At 33.3% G+C, this 19,644-nt stretch overlaps 4 protein-coding genes, 1 long non-coding RNA gene and 1 other non-coding gene across 10 annotated transcripts; 3 read left to right on the top strand and 3 right to left on the bottom strand.

Annotated features, from left to right (window-relative positions):
- Positions 1,006 to 5,231, top strand: LOC109334593 (uncharacterized protein At4g38062-like). 3 transcript variants are annotated; one of them, XM_019570443.1, is made up of 3 exons: positions 1,006 to 1,109; positions 1,698 to 4,516; positions 4,983 to 5,231. In XM_019570443.1, exon 2 carries the CDS (start codon positions 1,729 to 1,731, stop codon positions 4,471 to 4,473), a length of 2,745 nt encoding a protein of 914 aa, XP_019425988.1. In that variant the 5' UTR covers positions 1,006 to 1,109; positions 1,698 to 1,728; the 3' UTR covers positions 4,474 to 4,516; positions 4,983 to 5,231. The 3 variants fall into 3 exon arrangements, with proteins under 3 accessions (XP_019425988.1, XP_019425989.1, XP_019425990.1); XM_019570444.1 differs by having other exon boundaries at positions 1,028 to 1,114; positions 1,701 to 4,516; XM_019570445.1 differs by lacking the exon at positions 1,006 to 1,109 and adding an exon at positions 1,165 to 1,261 and having other exon boundaries at positions 1,701 to 4,516.
- LOC109334594 (beta carbonic anhydrase 5, chloroplastic-like) lies at positions 6,594 to 10,219 on the top strand. 2 transcript variants are annotated; one of them, XM_019570447.1, is made up of 9 exons: positions 6,594 to 6,855; positions 6,950 to 7,017; positions 7,492 to 7,659; positions 7,746 to 7,794; positions 7,953 to 8,066; positions 8,198 to 8,251; positions 9,012 to 9,094; positions 9,194 to 9,296; positions 9,642 to 10,219. In XM_019570447.1, the coding sequence occupies exons 1-9, from the start codon at positions 6,775 to 6,777 to the stop codon at positions 9,840 to 9,842; spliced, it is 921 nt and encodes a 306-aa protein (XP_019425992.1). In that variant the 5' UTR covers positions 6,594 to 6,774; the 3' UTR covers positions 9,843 to 10,219. The 2 variants fall into 2 exon arrangements, with proteins under 2 accessions (XP_019425992.1, XP_019425991.1); XM_019570446.1 differs by having other exon boundaries at positions 9,191 to 9,296.
- On the top strand, positions 11,096 to 11,847 carry LOC109333598 (RNA-binding protein 12-like). Its single transcript, XM_019569109.1, has one exon. The coding sequence runs from the start codon at positions 11,191 to 11,193 to the stop codon at positions 11,626 to 11,628; it is 438 nt and encodes a 145-aa protein (XP_019424654.1). The 5' UTR covers positions 11,096 to 11,190; the 3' UTR covers positions 11,629 to 11,847.
- On the bottom strand, positions 12,296 to 13,662 carry LOC109333599. Its single transcript, XR_002106031.1, has 2 exons — positions 13,460 to 13,662; positions 12,296 to 12,621 (listed from the first exon to the last, which is right to left on the bottom strand). It is a non-coding gene; the product is annotated as an uncharacterized LOC109333599 (long non-coding RNA).
- TRNAH-GUG lies at positions 13,579 to 13,650 on the bottom strand. The gene has a single exon. It is a non-coding gene; the product is annotated as a tRNA-His (tRNA).
- On the bottom strand, positions 15,076 to 18,560 carry LOC109334516 (root phototropism protein 3). Of its 2 annotated transcripts, XM_019570336.1 has the most exons (5): positions 18,341 to 18,560; positions 18,004 to 18,193; positions 17,714 to 17,783; positions 16,317 to 17,582; positions 15,076 to 15,817 (listed from the first exon to the last, which is right to left on the bottom strand). In XM_019570336.1, the coding sequence occupies exons 2-5, from the start codon at positions 18,108 to 18,110 to the stop codon at positions 15,266 to 15,268; spliced, it is 1,995 nt and encodes a 664-aa protein (XP_019425881.1). In that variant the 5' UTR covers positions 18,111 to 18,193; positions 18,341 to 18,560; the 3' UTR covers positions 15,076 to 15,265. The 2 variants fall into 2 exon arrangements, with proteins under 2 accessions (XP_019425881.1, XP_019425880.1); XM_019570335.1 differs by having other exon boundaries at positions 18,004 to 18,560.

The following is a 19,644-nucleotide window of genomic DNA, read 5'->3' as shown; positions in this document are numbered from 1 at the left end:
TCATAAACGCACAAAAACTATAATATAAAGTGCATTGAATACAACAAATATATTCTAATTACAAAAAATAAATTATATTAAAATTAAATACGTAGTATCAAGCAATATTGAGTGTAACTACCACCCTGAAGTAATTTCCTTTTTCTGTTTTATCCTTAACCTTATTTAATTTCTATAAAAAACCATATATTCCTATGTAACGAGCAAAGACATATTAATCATTCCTCTCACATTAAATTGAACATTATAATAAAGAAAAATTATAATATAAAGTACACCAAACATAAATTATTTATATATTTATTGTCTTATTTTAAATTATGTTTTTTAGTCTAGAATTAAATCACAATTTAAAGTTGTGTACTTATACTTTAATTATATTTTATAATTGTTATTATCATTTTTCTTCTTCTTTTATTGTCTATATTTAAATTACAATTTAAAGTTGTGCACTTACTTTAAATTATGTTTTTCTTCTTCTTGTCATTTAAAATATTTTCTGAATTTATGGGTAGGGCAGATTTACGGAGACAAATCTATGATCCCAAAATGCTCCAATGTGACAGCTCTACCACCCATTAGCATTCATAATTCATAGCAAAAGTGAAATAAAAAATAGAGTTAATTATACCGACACCCTCTGAGTTTTAGTGAAATTACATAAATCACCATCACTTTTTTACATTTACACAAACATCCCCTTAATTTTTATACTTTCATTACACTGACCAACCACCATTGCATGAGGAAATAGCTTTTATACTATATCGTATTCGACTCATATATTATTTGGACTTGTCTCCATAGTATATCATGTTTTGTTAACTTAATTGCATTTATAACATTTTTTGTTCAAAAAATCGCATTTATTTCTCATACAAGGATGGTCGTATAAAAAAATTAGGGGAGCTTGTGTAGGTGTAGAAAAGTGAGGGGTGATTTGTGTAATTTTGCTAAAACTCAAGGAATGTCAGTGTAATCTATAAATGGAAAGGAAGCATTTATTATTGATTTGAATATAAAAGAATAAAAGTGTCTGTTGTTTGTTCCCTAGGCTATTCAAATTTTCATAGTTGCGGCCACAGACAGATCCACACTAACAGTAACAACATAGGTATTACAACTTCACCATTTTCATGATCCTAACATGTTTGATGAAATGCACCTTACACTTTTACATTCACAAATACACAAATAACTCTTCATTTTCCTTAATCTAACTCTCCATCATGCTTCCTTAGTTTACTTCTTCAAATTTCAGGTTTTGTTTCGATATATATATATGTGTCTTTCTCTGTGTGTGTGCTTATCTATTATTATGAGTACATGTTTGAAATTAAAACCATAACTTTCATGTATAGTACCATCATATTTTTGAGATTATGGAGACCCTTTGTCTAAGCTTTAAACAAGTGAGTTATAGATCATGTAAAAATGATATTTTTATTATTATTTTTTGAATAGATTGAATTCACTATTTGTGTTTGTTTAAAATCAAAAAATCATTTTTTTTACTTCAGAAGCTACCTATGTTAATGGGAAGCCACTGAAAATAGCTTTTGATCATTGAAATTTTGTTACCCAAACATACCTGTCAGTATATTTAAGTGATTTTGTTGAGAAATAAACGAAAACAATGGAATAATAAGTCTATTACTATAAATCGATCTATTGTCATATTCTATAGTTTAATGTTTCAGGTTTGAAATCTGTGTCCGAGAGAGGAAAATGGATAATCTCCAGAGAGAGTTGGATGATGTGAAAGCAGAGATGGAGAAGCTTAAGGCAGAATGCCTAATCAAAACTGAAATCATCAATAGTTTGAAGAAAGACCGCAATGAAGAACTTCTTAAATTCCTAGAAACTAAGAAGCAGTCTGAGAAACAGGCCCACGAACTCGATCTTAAGTCGGAGGAGATATATGAACTGAAAAAAATTAATGAAAATCTGAAGTCCAGTTTGCATGAAAAAGAAATTCACATTGCACATTTGAGTTCAGAGAACAAAAAGATCCAAGCAGATTGTGCTGATAGATTGTTGAAGTTGGAAGAAAGCAGCAGAGAGATGGTGTTGGCATTAGATGAATTGACAGTTAGAAACAATCATCTGGAGCAGAATGCTTGTGACAGCAGCAAGGAAATTTCAGGCCTCAAGGAACGATTATCGGTTGTGGAGAAAAAGTACTCAGAAGCAGAAGAGAAAGCGCAGCAAGCTAGAATGTTAATACGGAGAGAGGATGTGATACTGCAGTTAGAGGAAGAAAATAGGAGTGTGCAGGACAAAATCAAATGGAGAAATGAACAGTTCAAACATCTAGAAGAAGCTCACGAAAAGCTTCAAGACCAGTTCCGATTAAGCAAAGAGAAGTGGGAGAAGGAGAGATTTGAACTACTTTGCAAAATCTCTTCCTTGCAGATTAGTTTGGATTCTCAAACTAAGATTTCGGAGGGGCTTCAATCCCGTTTAGAGATGTGCAACCATGCACTGGCTCATGCAGAAGGCAAGAAGAAACTCCTTGAGGCTGAAATATCTGAGTTCAAGTCTAGCTTCAAGGATGTTTTTGCTCAATGTGAAGAAAAAAAGTCAGAGATACAGCAATTGACTGCTTTGAGGAACGAAGAGATAGCACAATTAAGAGACTCGCTGGGAGAAAAAGAGATGCTGGTGCAAGAATTGGAACATAAAATTGTTCACCTCGAACAAGATAATCAGGAATTGGGAAATCTACTTAAAGAATTCAGGGAAGCTCAAATCCAGAATGCTGGGGCGAATTCTTTGGTATCAAAGCTCCGGAACAAGCTTAAACGGTTGGAAGAGGTACATAAAAACTGTCCCTCAATTCTCAAGTCTAAAGAATCTCAATGGGATTGTCAAGTGGAAAAGATGGAAGCAAATATTAGTACTTACAAATCTACATTGACCGCTAAAGAACAAGAGATAAGGGAGCTTCAGATGGAGCTTGAAAAATGTTATCTCACAATTGAAGAGAATCACATGGGACTCTTGGTTTTCAAATCAGAACTTGCAGAGGTTTACTTGAAAAGTGCAAAATCTGATAAAGAAGTCCCTACAAATGAGAATAAAGGTATGATTCTTAATTCCACAGAGCAATTGAGAGAGAGAGATAATTGTCTTGAAACTATCGCACAAAAACATTATATGTTGGAGGCCGAGTTTGAACAACAAAAGGAAAGGCTTGAGGAATCATCTAAAGGTCAACTCATATTGAAAGAGCAACTTTTGCAGCTGGAAAACACCCTAAAATATGAAAGAAGTGTTGCATTTGAGATTCAAGAAAAACTGAAAGTTGAAATCGCCAATAAAAGCGATGACCTATATCAGTTAGACTGTGAAGCACAGAAATGTAAGTCTGCTGCTGAAACCCTTAAGGTTTCCTGTGAAGAACTTCAGGGAACTTGTAAAAAGATGGAAACTTCTCTTCTTTCACAAATTGAGAATGAGAAAGCCCTTAAGCTTGAGAATGAAAACCTTCTTTGCAATGCCAAACATCAAGAGAGGAAAAGCAAAGATCTTCAACAACAGATAACTTTATTAGAAATGCACAATGCAGAGGGAGTGAAGGAAGCTGAAAGATATAAACAAGAGAACGATGAGCTTGTTCAAATTGTAGAGGATAAGGATTGTTGCATAAAAGATCTAAAAAAAGATGTAGCCATTGCCTGCTTGAAGCAAGAATCGATGAGAAAAGAATTAGAAGATGTAATGCTCACAAAACTTGATGTAGAAAAAGCCCTTGAGCTGGAGCAAAAGACGCTTTTGAAGATTAAAGATGAGAGACATCAAACTACAAAGCACTTTGAGGAGCTTGCCACAGCAATGGAGCAAGATTTGTTTGATGCATTGTGTTTCTCTTTCTCAAAACAAGTGGAAAAGTGGGTTGAGATTAGTATGCTCACTGAGGCCTTAAAGAATGCAGAATACTTGACAAAGCAAGAAATTGAAGAGAAGAACATGAGAATAGTGGAATTGGAATTTGAAATGAGTTCATTGAGGGAGAATTTTGCACACACTGATGAATTGTTGTTCCATTCAAAACAAGATGCAGAGCAGCTTCAAGCATCATTGGATGCCATGAAGCTGGATGTTGAAAGCTTGATGGATAAACAACAGACTATGGAATGCATAATTACAGAGCTCAAGTTTGAGAATGCAAATTTGCTCCAAGAAATCATGAAATTATCCACAGAAAAGGAAGATATGTTGGTTTATGTTGAAAACATTTGTGGCAGGGCTGGAGAGTTGTCTACTGAGGATGTACAATTGATGGAGACACTGGAGAACATATTGAAGCATTTTGTAGATGAAAATGTGACAACAACGGATTCAGGAGTGTGTAGCAAGCTAGATGCTTCTACTACAGATAGTGTTTCTTTTCCTCCAATGATAAAAAAACATGAAGAAAATATTGATGGACGGTTGCCACTGAGAGAAATGAACAGTTTGCAAATGTAGGCGTGAGAAGAAATTTGTGCTCTTGCTGAAGAAATGCCACAAGGTATGTTCCGAAATAATTACCTCTTTGCATTGCACATCTGGTTATTTACTGATTTTTAATGCATATGTAGACAAACTATCTCTAAAAACTAGATTTTGATGCATGATTTAAATCAAGACAAATCAAGACAAATCAAGAAGCTTATAGTAATACTTTTCTGAGCTTGATAAAAGAGTCATTTGCCATTCTATTTACTCTGAGCACGAGTAATTGTAGGCTAACCGCATAGGATCCTAGCCAGTGTATATTGTGTTCAAAACAGGGTTAACTGAATTTGACATGTGAATACTTCATGCACCCATATAATTGCGACAACCGATTCCTGTAAAAAGTTGTTGCTAATTTGTGCAAGAGAAAACTAGTTAGTACGATGACTACTGTCGATTGATATTGTAAACCAGCGCCATTCCATGATATACTGTGTTTTCCTTGATAAGCCATGTAATAAATTCTCTGGAATATGCAGGTACTGGTGGTTTCACAGGCAAGCTGAAATCATGAGAGGGGTCATCTTACATCTGCAATATCAAATGGATATAAGGGTGGAAGATAAAACTGTGATATGACCCATGTATTCTTTTGTTTCATTAATACACGTTCCTTTCATAGATGTTTAGGTTAGTTGAGTAGTCACTCATGTCTATTGAACAATGTGTCTATAAAAACCTTCTGATTCTTGAGCAATGTGGTTCTATTAGATGATTGATTTTTTTGAGAATTTATGCACAAGTTGCATTCATATTTTTATCTTGCTCAACATAACTTCAATGGTTCAATTATTAACTTCAGAAGTTACATTCCTATACCCTCCACATAATGATACCTTTTCCTTATACACTTTTATCTGAGTGTTCATTTGACTGTGAATTCAAAATTAAGTCTCCATCTTTTGATTTATTCTAGTATTGGGTAGTGAACTTTTGATTAAGATAAAAGTGAAGGGTATCATTCTCTAACATTGTTAAGTTGTGAAGAAAATGAGAATGTTGAATTTTCACATTTTTAGATTGGAAATTTTGGATACATATAAGTTTTTACTTGAATGGATTTTCATACCCTTCTTTTTCTAACCTCTAGTAAATAATATTTTTTGGAAAACCAGTCACAAAATATTTTTATATGAAACAAATAAGACAATCCAACATTAAAATGAAATTTATCAGGTCATTACACTGTGGAAAATGTGCTAAAAACATTCCTCTAATGGGTGTGATGTCCTTAATTGTATCATCTTGTTGCAATTGCATCACTCTCCTTCAATGCTCTAGTTATTGAGAGTATTTAAATAATAATAAAGATGGAAGAGAAAGAAAATGATGAAGAGGTGAAGTATTATTTGATTGTGGAATATTTTAAGAATAAAATATCAGTTGCACAATTGAAATAAAATATGGAGAACTCTTTAATTTATCTGATAATAATGTTAATAATTGAAAATAAATTGTGTGACTTATGTAAGATAATAGTAGAGATGACAATAAAAATTGAATTTGTGGTACCCGTCCAAACCTAATCCGAATTTAACGGGGAAAACCTGAAGTGTGTAGGTTCAAGTTTACCCGAGCTCAAATTTCGGATTCGAGTTTGGATTTGGTATAGTTGATACCCTACTCCGAATCCGTTCCTGAAACCGATTAACATATGTAAAATTATTAAATTATACATATAAATTTCACCATAATTATAGAACCTATATATATAGGTTCAACTTCGTTTAATTATAGCACAAATTTTGGGTTCGGATTTTGGATTTCAAGTTTAGATTTAGGTAAGTACAAACTCGACTCTGACCCACCCTAAGGTTGATAAATGGGTTATACTACTAACATGCTCTAACCAAACACAATTGTAAAAGCAAAATAGATTAAATAGATTTTTATTACAAATGATAACTTTAAAGTTAGGACATCTTAATTCTTATCCACCATCCATGACCACTTTTTTCTTTCCTTTTGTGGAACTTTCCATTAAAACCACACACGTGTCTGAATTATTCCAATCACTTTTTTCCTAATAATCTAACCAAAAAAGTAGATACCTTGATGCAAAATCATGAGGAACTCGTTAGTGATAACTGAACTTGTCACTGTGCAAAAGAATATTATATTTTTTCATTCTTAAATACTTTGGTTTCTCCGTCTTTCTTGGACACAAATTCAACCAACTCACACTAATAACTTTTTTAATATACTTTTTCCAATTCAAAATTATGTTTCTTTTTTTCATTTCCAAATTTTCATTTGAATCTGTGTTCTCCAATGGCTTCACCTCCACCATTCTCTGTCTCAACTGATTCCTTTGCTTCCACTCATTGCATTGTTCCTCTTACTATATCAAAGGTGTAATTTTTTATTCACAAACATGTTTATTTTTTATTTTCAGATATGCCCTTTTTGTACTTGTTCTAAGTGTGTGGTGACATTGTTGTGGCAGATCTTTGGTCCTAGTGTGAAATTAGGGAAAATTGAGCATACCCATTTGAGAAAGTTGACACCTTTAAGGTCAGTATGCGCAGATTTTATTGCTTACTTGATTTGATGTTGTTGGATTTGCAAACTTGAGAAGTTTTATCTTAGATTTTCACTCAGGATTGGTGTAATTTTCTGAAATTCCTATTATTTAGGGAGAGTTTGGTGGGTAGACAGAATATGATGTAATAGAACAGTGGAAACATATTGTACTAAACAAAGAACAGAACTCATATGTTTTGTTCTGTCATCATATTCTGACATGTCTTCCAAACTCTAGGTGTATAACAAATAATTAGTGGAACAAAATCTTATCATATGTCATAGTTTGAAATCAAATCTGTTTAGATTATTTTTACGATTTTCATGTCGGCCTTTCTATTCAGAATATCTTCAATTTCGTGTCATCACACATCGTGCGCAGCTACAATTTTTATATTTGTAATCTGTATGGACCTAATATTTGACTGGCTTAAGATATTCATATACCTTGCTTATTGTTTGCAGGAGAGATCAAGGTTTTGCTTTAAAGGCCTCTAAGCGTTCTATGGGATCTCCAGAACTTACACAGCAACTTAATAATAACAAACTCGAGACTTTATCTAGAACTGAAGATGGGCAGGATATATTTAATGATCTGAAGGATAGGTTTTTAAGTTTTAAGAATAAATACACGTAAGCTTCAGAAAAGCCCTTGTCCGAAATTTTCATTAAAGATGCCTAAAGGAAACTTATTCAATATCGATTCTGTTTTCTGGCAGGGAAAACAATGATCAGTTTGAAAAACTTGCTAAGGCTCAAGCACCAAAGGTAAGTTTCTTATCTTTCTATTCCCGCAATCTTTTGGCTAAGCCTTTAGTTGTTTATTGATTTATGGTTTGTTGCTTATTCTTTGTAGTCTATTTCTTCAATTTGTCTACTGAAGCATTAGCTAAAATAAGCATTATTGTCTAACATTTCCCGGACAGTTCATGGTTATTGCCTGTGGAGATTCTAGGGTATGCCCCTCAACTATTCTAGGATTTCAACCTGGAGAAGCATTCATGATCCGCAATGTTGCTAATTTGGTTCCTCCATTTGAGGTATATGTTTCGTTGCGATCAATTTATTTGAGTTATTTAGTTGTTTGCATTTACCAAATTATTATCATCGCTAAAGTATGAATAAGAGAGATACTCTACTTTCCTCCTCTAATTTCTTTTCCCTGATACAGAACGGGCCAACAGAAACAAACGCTGCACTAGAATTTGCTGTAAACACCCTTCTGGTAAGCATTTTTGTGCACATCTTGTTTTTTGCCTACAAAGTACAAGGCAGGATTTATCTGCATGATTTCATAGTTTCTTATGTTTTTTTATATCAATTTATCCATTACGTATTTACTTAATTAATTACTTGTTGAAAAAGGAAAGACTTAGTGATTAATGGTTTGTCAATGGACATGATTTATGTGAGAGCATTATGACATCGTTTGGTCCATGTAGCCGACCCCATCTAGGCACCTAGTAGGACTAAGGTTTGGTTATTGTAATTACTTGTTCAAAGAATTACTTTATTTATTATTATTTTATTTTGACAAGAACCCCACCTTGTTTGGTTAGCACAATTAAGTTAGATCCTTGAAGTATGATTTAGGCCAAATTAAAAATGTTAAGGCTTTGAATTTGTCATCATGAACTATTGATAGATTTGGATCAAGGTATAAAATGATTTTGGTTAAAATAATGGATTATCTTATGATAATTGTAACCTCGTAAGAAAATATTGAAATTGAAGACTTCGGTATGGGAATGAAGCCGGAGAAATATTTTGTTTCATCCCAGTATTATTAGGTTAATTGCTGAATACTTACTAAGCATGAGCATGTCTGAAGTCAACCAATGATATAGTCACATGGCTTGTTTCAAGAAATAGTTGACCTTTTAAGATTCTAAATCTTGATTTTATAAGATTCTACTATTCTAATAGCCGCTCAGAAAGCCGCAAGACTTCTTGTTTTTTAACCGAGACAAAATTGTTCATCGCAGGTTGAGAACATCTTAGTTATTGGCCACAGCTGCTGTGGAGGTATACGTGCCCTTATGAGTATGAAAGACGATGAAAATGCAAGGTAGAATCGCTTAATCTGGTTTAGTTATCCCTATGCTTTCTTCAGTAATGTCCTATATATTAACATTTTGGCTTGACATTTTTTGTTTTTGGCCAGTAGCTTTATAAAAAGTTGGGTTGTTGTTGGGAAGAATGCAAGAATAAAAGCCGAAGCTACTGCTTCCAACCTAAGCTTTGATGAGAAATGCACGCATTGCGAGAAGGTGATACTTTTTGTGTTCAGTTTTGAATGTGATATAAAGTTTTTTGAACTGTCCCCAAATAAGGCTAGATTTGTTTATGGTGTTTGCATTCCTTCAAACAAATGAGTATTTTTGGTAAATTCTATATTCAAACAAATGAGTGTTTCCATTACCTTAATCTTCTGTTTCATACTAATTCACATGATCCAACTATGTTAATCTGATATTGATGGTATTCGTGAGCCTGTTTCTGGATCTCTACTTTACGGATACAAAATTATTTCGGGTGCTATTATTCCTACTTCTGCGACTAAGTTGGTTATGTTGAATACTTTGAAGTTTTAATGCTGTATATTTGTTGTACAGGAATCAATTAACATATCCTTATCAAACCTTCTTACTTACCCATGGATAGAAGAAAAGGTGGCAAAGGAAAAACTCTCTGTTCATGGTGGTTACTACAACTTCATTGATTGTTCATTTGAGAAATGGACATTGGATTATAGAGGAACCAAAGTGGAGGAAAGAGGCATAATTGCTACCAAAAACAAAGTTTTTTGGTCCTGAGTTTTACTTCTATTTTCTTCTATGATGTATTGCATTGATTTTCATACAACTTTGCCTCAAATCACAACAATGTCTCAGCCCAATTTTCCACCTTTGCTTACTATCCCATCATCTCTTCCTACCAATATTCCAACACATCAAATATTCTCTCATCCACTTCATGAATGAAGCTACTCACTGCTTTTTTATACTAGATATGAAGTTTATGTTATGCATTGTCCATGTAGCCGATTCCACCTAGTCAGATAAAGACTTGGTTGTTGTTATTGTTGAACCGTTTATTTATTTGTAACATTTCATTTTCCTTTGTTTTCATTTTCTCCAGACTTGTTTGAATGCATGGGATAATATCAATTTCTTCATCACTTATTGTACTATGAGACCTGTTCTTATAGAACTATAGTTTATAATAAATAAACCATATTATGTGTATTTATGCACATTCAGTAACATTATTGGATTAAAATAATCAAATTGAATGATATGAAATCCAATGACATTGTTGGAAATTTTTGGAGTCAAATAACATTGCTGTTTAACACAATTTATTTTGGGTACCAATTACATACAAACTAACTGAACACTGTTAAATTGAAATAAAACATTGGTAACAAGACAATCTTTTCAACATATTTTTTATTAGGTAAAGATTCTTCATTCATGTCTTATGATATATTGGGTTAAAAAGTGTGTTGCTAATCTTTTTCCTAGGAAAATCAAGATGGGCAAAACAATATACATAAAAAACAATGGATTTATTACTGTGTTTACTCATTTTCATGAGCTTATACACCTAATTTTCTATCACTATGGCAAACAACATGGTTTAAGTCTAATGATTTCTTTTTGTGCCAGAAAGTATTAGAATTGTCCTCTATTATATCACAAATCTAAGTTTGATTTCCATGTATTATTGTATGGATAAATATTATTGACTATTATTGACTTTTAGACAAAAGTACTACAAATCAATGGTAGATGATATGCCGACGTTGTAAAAAACTTTACACTGTCAATGTATAGATTTTAAATTCGTAGAAAAAACCAGTCCAATTAACAACACACAAGGTATGAGTTGGCCATCCTACATATGAATACTTTGGTCTTCTAACTTGTAGTAGCTTGCCAACTTATCAGTCCAACATAATAAAATATTTCTACTGAAACACAAGAAGGTGAACTAACAAAATAGATTTTCAAGGTTCTTTTTGGTTCCTTCACATCTCTATAGCTCTATATAAGACCAAACACTACCCTTTAACTTCTCACACAAACTCAAAGCAAAATCTCCATTTCCACATCATATTCCATATATCAAAAATCTTCATTTTCAGAATCCATATTAGCCATGGCATCAACCAAATTGTTCATCACATCTTTCCTCCTTGCTTTGGCCTTGTCAAGCATGAGGTTCAGCCTAGGAGCTCGCCATCTTTTGCAAACAACAACTTCACCAAATTTCCCAACCATACCCACTTTGCCTAAACCAACATCATTGCCACCTTTGCCTTCAATTCCAACATCATTGCCACCTTTGCCTTCAATTCCAACATTGCCACAAGGAAGCAATGTTATTCCAACCTTGCCCACTATCCCATCTCTGCCTAAATCTACTACTACTTTGCCTCCACTTCCTAGTATGAACATCCCTACCACCATTCCAACACTTCCACAGGTTAATCTTCCACCATTCCCAGCCACTTCATTTCCCAACATGCCCTCAATCCCAAATACTTTCCCATCTATTCCATTCTTCTCTCCACCACCTTCAACCAAAACCCCTTAAGTTTGCATGATGTGGCCAATGGAATGCATGCTATATATATATGTGTGTGTACCTTTTTACTTTGGTGTAAGTGAGAGAGTTGTATGAGTTTATTATTTTATCTTTGTTGTTTGGTGTGACATGCAGTGTATTTTCTTGATATTTCTTGTACTTTTTATCATACTACAGATTGTGACTTATTATACATTTATATAGTTTGATGTTTTCTCTTTTTAAACCCTTCTAAGTTATAGCATCCTTAATCAGCTCTCTAATTTTGTTTTACATGGATACTACCTTACAAAAATTATTTTTCCACTGTTATAATCTAACCATTCATTTTGCATGGAAACCATTTTTTAAAGCATGTGTGTATGATTGGATTATAACACTAGACACTCAATTTTTATTTTACAAGAGAAAGGATCCAGTTCCAAAATTTCTCTAAATTAGCATGAGGAATTGTTGCAGACAAAACACAAGAAAAATTACTACTGAGTGGTTTATGTCTGCTATTCCAAGTCTTTGGCTGTGGCAACCATAGGAAATGAATGAGTCACACAATAATTCACATTATTGGTTAGTCTAAACAACTTCAACAATACCATAGTGCATATCATTGGGCATTAGGTACTATGCATGCAAGACAACTATACCAATAGAGAAGAAACATTGGTCAAAACCAGTAGACAGAGCAACACAAAATCTATCTTATAATGTTAACAAATGGCCATAAATATTGAAGATTTAGTTTGAATAAGTCATAAACTCTGGTTTCAGTTTCACTGATATCAAGTCATACAAACTGGCCTAACATACCAATAAACAAAATTGAATCCATAAAACTTGTGTCCTGAGTATGGCATAAGAAAATTCAAAGTATAAAGTATCTATGCAGCTTCATATTTGGGGTCTGCTGTGACCAAGTGATATGCTATTACCAATACAAAAATGAAGATGCCAAGAGTGTTGGCAATGAATCCCAAGGCTTGATCATCAATCATCTTTCACTTCCTGAAGGAGGCAAGAAACAGAGAAAGGAATATGCACATCAAATACAAATCACTAACATAATTGCAAGTATCATAATATCAAATTCCCATCATTTGTAATCACAAAAACCACATTAAAACAATACCCCTTGGGCCAAGAAACTAAACACAAACAACCGATACCAAATTCCACCATCACAATAAATAATTCCAGTAAATCTCTGTGAATATGATTCAGAAAACACACATCATAAACAAAACCTCATATATCATGACAGATAATTCATAATACTAACAAGTTTCCCTTCAGATTTCGGAAACATGGTAAACCTTGACTCCATAGCTAGGAACCCCTTCATGGAACAAACAATGCACACATTTATCCAAAACTAAACAGCCACAAAATATTATTTACTTCGCTCGTTGTAACGAAGTCATGAAAACCCTTTCACATTACTCTCGAATCACTATACGAACACGTAGAGTGTGAACACCTGAATTCAAACTCCGGTAGCTGCACAATTTCCCTTTCCTCCTCTCCCCATAAAAAAATTGATCTATAAAAAAAACTAACGAATCACTAAACAATACAACAACTTAAGTACTGCAACATGAGTGAATTGTATTAGAATCAACATTAACCAATTTCCCATTATATGAAAGTAATATAGATCATAGATTCAAACAAAGCGTATAAAACTAAAGACAATTGAAACTGAACCCACTATTTTTTTTACAGAGTTTTCATCAAAATGGAACCAAAATGCAATCTTGCTCATGCCTTTAAAAAATATATGAAATAACAAAACCTAGCACTTATACAATATATATATATATAAAGGGATGAGTGAGAAATTGACCTTATTGTGTCGCTGAATCCGAAATGTGTGAAATGAACAAAGTGAAAAAGAAACTGAGTTATTCTACGGTGGTGAGATCGTAAACGGCGTCGTTTTAGTGATTCAAAAAATGAATAAAATGTGGCTGCTGGGATTCGAGCCCAGGTCTCCACGGCCACAACGTGGAATTCTTACCACTAAACTACAGCCACTTTTTGTTTTTACATTCAAATGAATTGCATCAAGTATATGTGATCAATTCCCGTGCATCGAGTAATGTAAGACTCGGCTAGATTCCCAGGATGACCAAAAGATTAATGGTTCAATTACTGTGAGTGACATTTGTTAAGATGGACAGCTACGAACCTCGAAAGAGATTACTTCCTTACCCGTGATGGATACTCTTGATAGTACCAAAAAATATATCTGATGTATTGAATTACACACATAATCTCCTTAGCATATGTGCTAAACCTATGCAATTAGATTATTGCATTAACAAGCTTATATACCTCTCATATAAAAAGTATAGTATAAGCTAAAAAACATCTTTAATTTATTAGTACTATGAACAAAAAGGAATACAAACATGTGTAACTATGGTTTGAATGTAGATTATCTATCCCATTAAGTTGTTTTATTTTCTATCCTCTCAAAATTGTATACATCAATAAAAAGATCACCTATCCCTTAATCTTGTCTCATCATATCTTCTCAATCAAATCGAAACTGTACACTAAATAAAAAGTAATGTTGTTAAATGTTAAAGAAAAAATATGTTCTATAAGATTCGAATAGAGATCATATATCCCATTTCATATCCTGTCGATCAAAATTGGACACATCAATAAAAAGTTAGGTGTTAAATGTTGAAGAAAAAAATCATGTGTCATTGTAGTTGATGTGTCAAAATATAAATGTTGGGATATAAGGAAGGACTGAATAGTGGTTGTGAATTTCACATAGTTGATGAGGGATATATTAGTAAAAGTGATATAATAATCATTGTAATAAGGAGAATGGACCAATGCTAATTCATATGTACCAAGCAAAGATAATCAATTCTAACTTTATGAGCTAGTCACATTATTACATGAACACAAAATATATGCTAAAAGATAACACTGAGTTATTAATAATATAACTACTATAGTCTTTCAAATTTTCAACCATTGAAATAAATTTTCTTTTATACTATCAAGGGCATCCCTCACTCTTTTCAGGTGTCATTCCTAATAAGTATTGCTCTCAAAAATTGAACTCTTGACCTTTTAATCATCCTAGAAATTTAGTAGGACTTTACACCATTAGACCAACACTTTGTAGGTGTAAATTGAAATAGATTAGCACTTCCTTTCATGCATGAAGTCCTTGTCTTTATATTAGCAAGCAAAGCATGCAATTAATCAAGAATCTCACACTGAGATTAACCATAATACACTGCAATGATAGCTTCTAGAATCTCATGTTTTATATATATCTAATCAATTGAAGGGCCCTTTAGTCAATCATGGTCACTGTTAATCTGTCAAAGTCCAAAAGTAGTTACAATAATATCATGTGTATGCTTAACTTTTATACTAAACATTAACATGTTTTCTTTAAGAAAATAAAAACAGCATAAACAAAGTGCATATTTGTAGTTTAAGTGGCAGTAGAAAAATCACCTGAAAAATATGATTTAACTTTGGTGACAAATTACAATTTATCTAGAATCATGAAGAACTTGAAAGCTTCACTAATTTACTATTGAAAACAAGAAAATGAGTGAAACATGAGCAAACAGGAACTAAAATCAGTTTGAAACTTGAGAATTTCTAATCTGTCTCATGATATAGAATTTCTCCACCTTCTAGTAGTCTTTCTGTTCTGTTCATCAGAAACTGGAACCTTAGGTGAAAGGCATTGATGATTCTCAACATGAGTCATCTTTGTAAGTTTGCTTAGTTTTTTCCATCCACTACTCCATGCTGATGTTTGCTTCTGCTTCATCATCACCTTATCAAATTGTTTCTGCAAACTTTCCATATCATTTTGAAGCTCCAAGTACTTGGTTTTCACACTCTCAAGTTCAAACTTGAGTGTGTTTATGTCTTTTTTAGCACTTACCCATCCTTCTTGGAATGATTGTGGTGTCCCTTCAAGAAGTGCTTTTCTGTTTATAACAATTGGTTGAGTATGAGAATCAACACTTTTCACAGAATTGTTGGCTAGTGCATTGCTGATTTTGACTTGTTCTGAGAATAGAACTTGTACAACTACCCTTAATGGAAGCCTTTCATTTTGTGCAGCATGCATGCATGCATCAATGGAGAGTTTTTGACAATCCATTACCCTGCACAATCTCTTCCTTTCATGCTCAGATAGTGTTGGATGTGCCTGTTCATTTGTTTCATAATAGGGTCAAGTTTTTTAGTATGAAATTCATGTAAATATCACCATATACCCTAAACCATGTTTATGGGAGAATAAAGAAAACATATGCTATAAATCAAACATGTTCCCACTAAAAAAGTACTTTATTATCATGAAAACAAGAAGCATGCTAAGGACACAATTTTTTATTTCAAGTTTCACCATGTTGTTTACCAAAGTTTCATCTACAGAGAGCGACTCACGTGAAAACAATGCGCTATTGTAAGAAATGAGAACAATTAATATAGATCATTGGATTTTATTTGAACGGTTAAGATTATAAAATACATGTGCATGACTATCATATGACCAATAACTAACTTTTAATGCTAACCATCCATGATTGGTCGTAGGGCTCAGATTTATTGTTCTCACGGTTTTTATATGAAAACTGTTCTCACTTTTCGTCACGCCTATATAATAATCAAGGTGCAAGTAAATCAATTTTGTTTCAGTAAATTACCTTAAGATAGGAATCAATTGCTCTATAAAGTCCATCATCACATGTTCTAGCAGACTCAGGCAAAGCTTCTGCAAGTACTTGAAACTTTGTCATGGAAAGGTTTCTATCCCTTGACACCTCAGTGAGATAACTATCAACAATCCTTGCCACTCTTGCCTTAGCATTTACACTACCACCACCCATATTATTCTCAGATAATGATTGTCTACTTGGACTTGGACTCTCACTTTGTTCTTGAACAAGAAAATGCTCCAATAGCCTCTGAAGAAGATCCACATCATACATAGTTTCACTTTTATCATAAGAAGGAATAAGAAGATCAGAAAGTGTAGCTTGCTCAAATTGCATACCAACCCTTTTCTCCAATTCAGTAACTAGTGCAGCTGAAACTTTTAACATGTTTGCCATTCTCAATAGCCTAAGAAGAAAGCTGCATGAGACACTGTCCTTTTGAGGTGGAATAATGCTTATTAGGCTTTCAATGATCATTCTTTGTTCCTTAGCTTGAACACTAGAATTCTCATCTTTAGTTCCAGCTACAATCATATCAAGTGCACCTTTCCAACTAGTTCCACTACTAGTAATACTACTACTATTAAAGATGCTACATTTACTTGTTTCATCACCTTGGATAATTGTTGTGTCACTTACCAACCCTGGTAGCCATTTAGTTGCATAATGCATTATTGCAGCACCAATCAATTCGAATCGCATACCCTTTACCTTGATAGCAGTAATGACTCTAACAAAGTGATCAATCCTAAGGATTGAAACATCTTCAAACCACCAATCATTAGGAACCTGCTGATTGCTGCTTCTACTTGGACTTGAAGTACTTGCTGTTCTTCCGGTGTACGACCACTTTACTCCTTTCGGATTAGCACAAGCCTTCCAAGCTATGGACTCGCTGCAGCGGCGAACAATTTGAAGGTTCTCGGCCCATGGTGAGAGCTTCTCACAGCTTTTGAGCACTACTATTGAGTCTCTCCATGAAGATAAAACAACATAGCTGAGGAATGCTTCTGTTTTGAATATAAGGTTCCCTTCTTCTAAGTCTTCTGTCATTTCAAGATACTCAGAAGCACATCTTAGGCCAGAGATATTGCCCGCGGTTAAATCAACAGCAACTCCATAACAAAACTTCGCCGCAAGTTCAAATGCCTCGGGCCCTCCAGGGATATCATCCATAAGTATATTATTCAAATCACGGTCCCTTGATTCATTTATGACCCTATTCAGCTTTCCACTTCTAGATAGCAAGGGATACTTTCACAACAAAAAATGTCACAATGTTCAATAGTACAAATGAGTAGTATGGTACTATAGTATCTAATCTCTTCATATAAAACAAGTAAACAACATAGTAATTTTCAAAAGAGAAAAATATAGCTACCTACCTTATGCATGTGGAATTTAGCTTCTCCAATTTGAACTAAAAAGTCACTTGGAATATCAGTTGCAACATACCTACATGAAAAGAAAAGGAAAGACTATATTCTTAAGCTTCTTAAGCAGCTTATGGGTTAATTAACAAGACAAAACACTATTATAAGGACTTTCTCATATCAGTTCATTAGAAATAGCACAAAAGATTAATCTTTTATTAGAACAAGAGATTAATAATATCTTCAAAGGATACTATACTATACTATACTATACTAATTATGCATTTAATTAACATACTTACCAAGAATGGCCTCTTTGAACAAACCCTTCAGTCCTGACACTATGCTTGCTTGAACTGAGAATTCCAGCACCATATTCCTGTCCTGCTTCACTCCCTGATTCCCACATGCTTGAAAGATGAAACAAGATACACAATATGAACAAGCTCTAGATTTTTCTCTTATCAAAGTAGCTTTAACTAAGAGAAGTCACTGCCAAAAACAACAAAGGAAAGAGCAAAGTAACTTAGACAAAAACATAGTTCATCAAATAAGGAGGATCCCACATGGGGTGTTAGAGTCATGAGTTATCTCAAACTTGTCCTTTTCTTCACAAAAGAATACAATGATAACTCTTACAGACTGTGATGAAATGGGCACACTCAATCAATATATATTGTTATAGTGAATGAATTATGATCATTATATGAGTTTTCTGTTTCTTTCAGCTTTGGATTTAAGGTACCCTTTTATGAGTCAATTACTATAAAGACACCAAAGTTTGAGTTTCTTTATGCCTGAACTGACCATACATGTCTAATACCTTTTCACCTTTTTTATTTCCTTCCTCCTTTTTGGTGTTATTGAATTTATTACATCACAAAAAACATCCTTTTGACTATGAATAACTCATTTCCATAACAGGATTTTTGGGTTTGTAATACTTGAAAGTTGGATCCATAATTATATTATTGTCACTTGATTACCAATGACCTCACCATTTACCTTCTTACCCTATGGATAAGGAACTAATCTCTCTACGAGTGTCGCTCTTAGGAATCGAATCTTTAATCTTTTGGCCTGTCTGGAGATCTAATGGAGCCTTATAAAGATAGACGAATACTTTATTGATATTTTTTATGGGTTGATTAGAGTGTAAGTAACAAAAGGGTAAAAAAAAGTATAGCTTTTTATCAACATGAATAGATTTAAAAGAAAAAATAAAGTGAAAGGATAAACAAGTAGTGGTAGATAGGAGGCAAAATCACTATGACTTGTGGCTATAGTGGTACCAACATCTATAATTGGCAAAATCCACATATGATGCATTTACTGTTTGGTATGTTTTGGTCTTTGAAAATGAATGGTTAAGGTGAGATAAGTCAAAAGTGCACAATAAACTTGTTTGTGATTAGATGCATAGTGTAAGAAATTGGTTAAAAGGAGTTACAGCTTTTGTAAATTACATTAACATTTTGTGGTGTACATTTCTTCGTGCAGAAAAAAATGTATGCAATGACATTGTATGAGTTTTATATACTATCATTATATCATTTACCATTGATTTTTAATCATTGTTGAATTTTACGCTGTCAGCGTATACACTTTTACCCTCTTCTTTGAATATGGCTATATGCTCATAAATTACATCAAGGTAACTATGGTGTGTCTTTTGTACTTGAATTGTTGGAAATTCAATGTTTGATTGTGTCACTTCAAGTTGTACTTTACATGGTTGTCATTCCAAATATTGTCCCCAAGAAATGGATGGTTTTGGTTTCACTTCACTGAAAATAAATCTAACAACCAATCAAATCTATCTCATTCATATCTTTTATGCTTATTCAACTAACATTTATTGACTATTTGTTAGAATACCTAGCTACATAAAATTCAGAATTCTTAGTTCTTACTGCTAAGTTTTTATCACAATTGCAAACTAG

This window comes from Lupinus angustifolius, chromosome LG19 (genome assembly GCF_001865875.1).
Source record: "Lupinus angustifolius cultivar Tanjil chromosome LG19, LupAngTanjil_v1.0, whole genome shotgun sequence".
Classification (NCBI taxonomy): domain Eukaryota; kingdom Viridiplantae; phylum Streptophyta; class Magnoliopsida; order Fabales; family Fabaceae; genus Lupinus; species Lupinus angustifolius.
The sequence above is the reverse complement of the archived record's forward strand: the minus strand, read 5'-3'. Positions and strand labels throughout refer to the sequence as shown.

Excerpts from the sequence above, each read along its gene's own strand:
- LOC109333598 (XM_019569109.1), top strand. The coding sequence starts at position 11,191 with ATGGCATCAACCAAATTGTTCATCACATCTTTCCTCCTTGCTTTGGCC.
- LOC109334593 (XM_019570443.1), top strand. The coding sequence starts at position 1,729 with ATGGATAATCTCCAGAGAGAGTTGGATGATGTGAAAGCAGAGATGGAG.
- LOC109334594 (XM_019570446.1), top strand. The coding sequence starts at position 6,775 with ATGGCTTCACCTCCACCATTCTCTGTCTCAACTGATTCCTTTGCTTCC. Across the intron at positions 7,018-7,491 it reads AGAAAGTTGACACCTTTAAG|GAGAGATCAAGGTTTTGCTT; the intron begins GTCAGTATGCGC and ends TATTGTTTGCAG. Across the intron at positions 9,297-9,641 it reads AATGCACGCATTGCGAGAAG|GAATCAATTAACATATCCTT; the intron begins GTGATACTTTTT and ends TTTGTTGTACAG.
- LOC109334516 (XM_019570335.1), bottom strand. The coding sequence starts at position 18,110 with ATGTGGGAATCAGGGAGTGAAGCAGGACAGGAATATGGTGCTGGAATT. Across the intron at positions 17,784-18,003 it reads GTTCAAAGAGGCCATTCTTG|GTATGTTGCAACTGATATTC; the intron begins GTAAGTATGTTA and ends CTTTTCATGTAG. Across the intron at positions 15,818-16,316 it reads CAATTGATTCCTATCTTAAG|GCACATCCAACACTATCTGA; the intron begins GTAATTTACTGA and ends ACAAATGAACAG.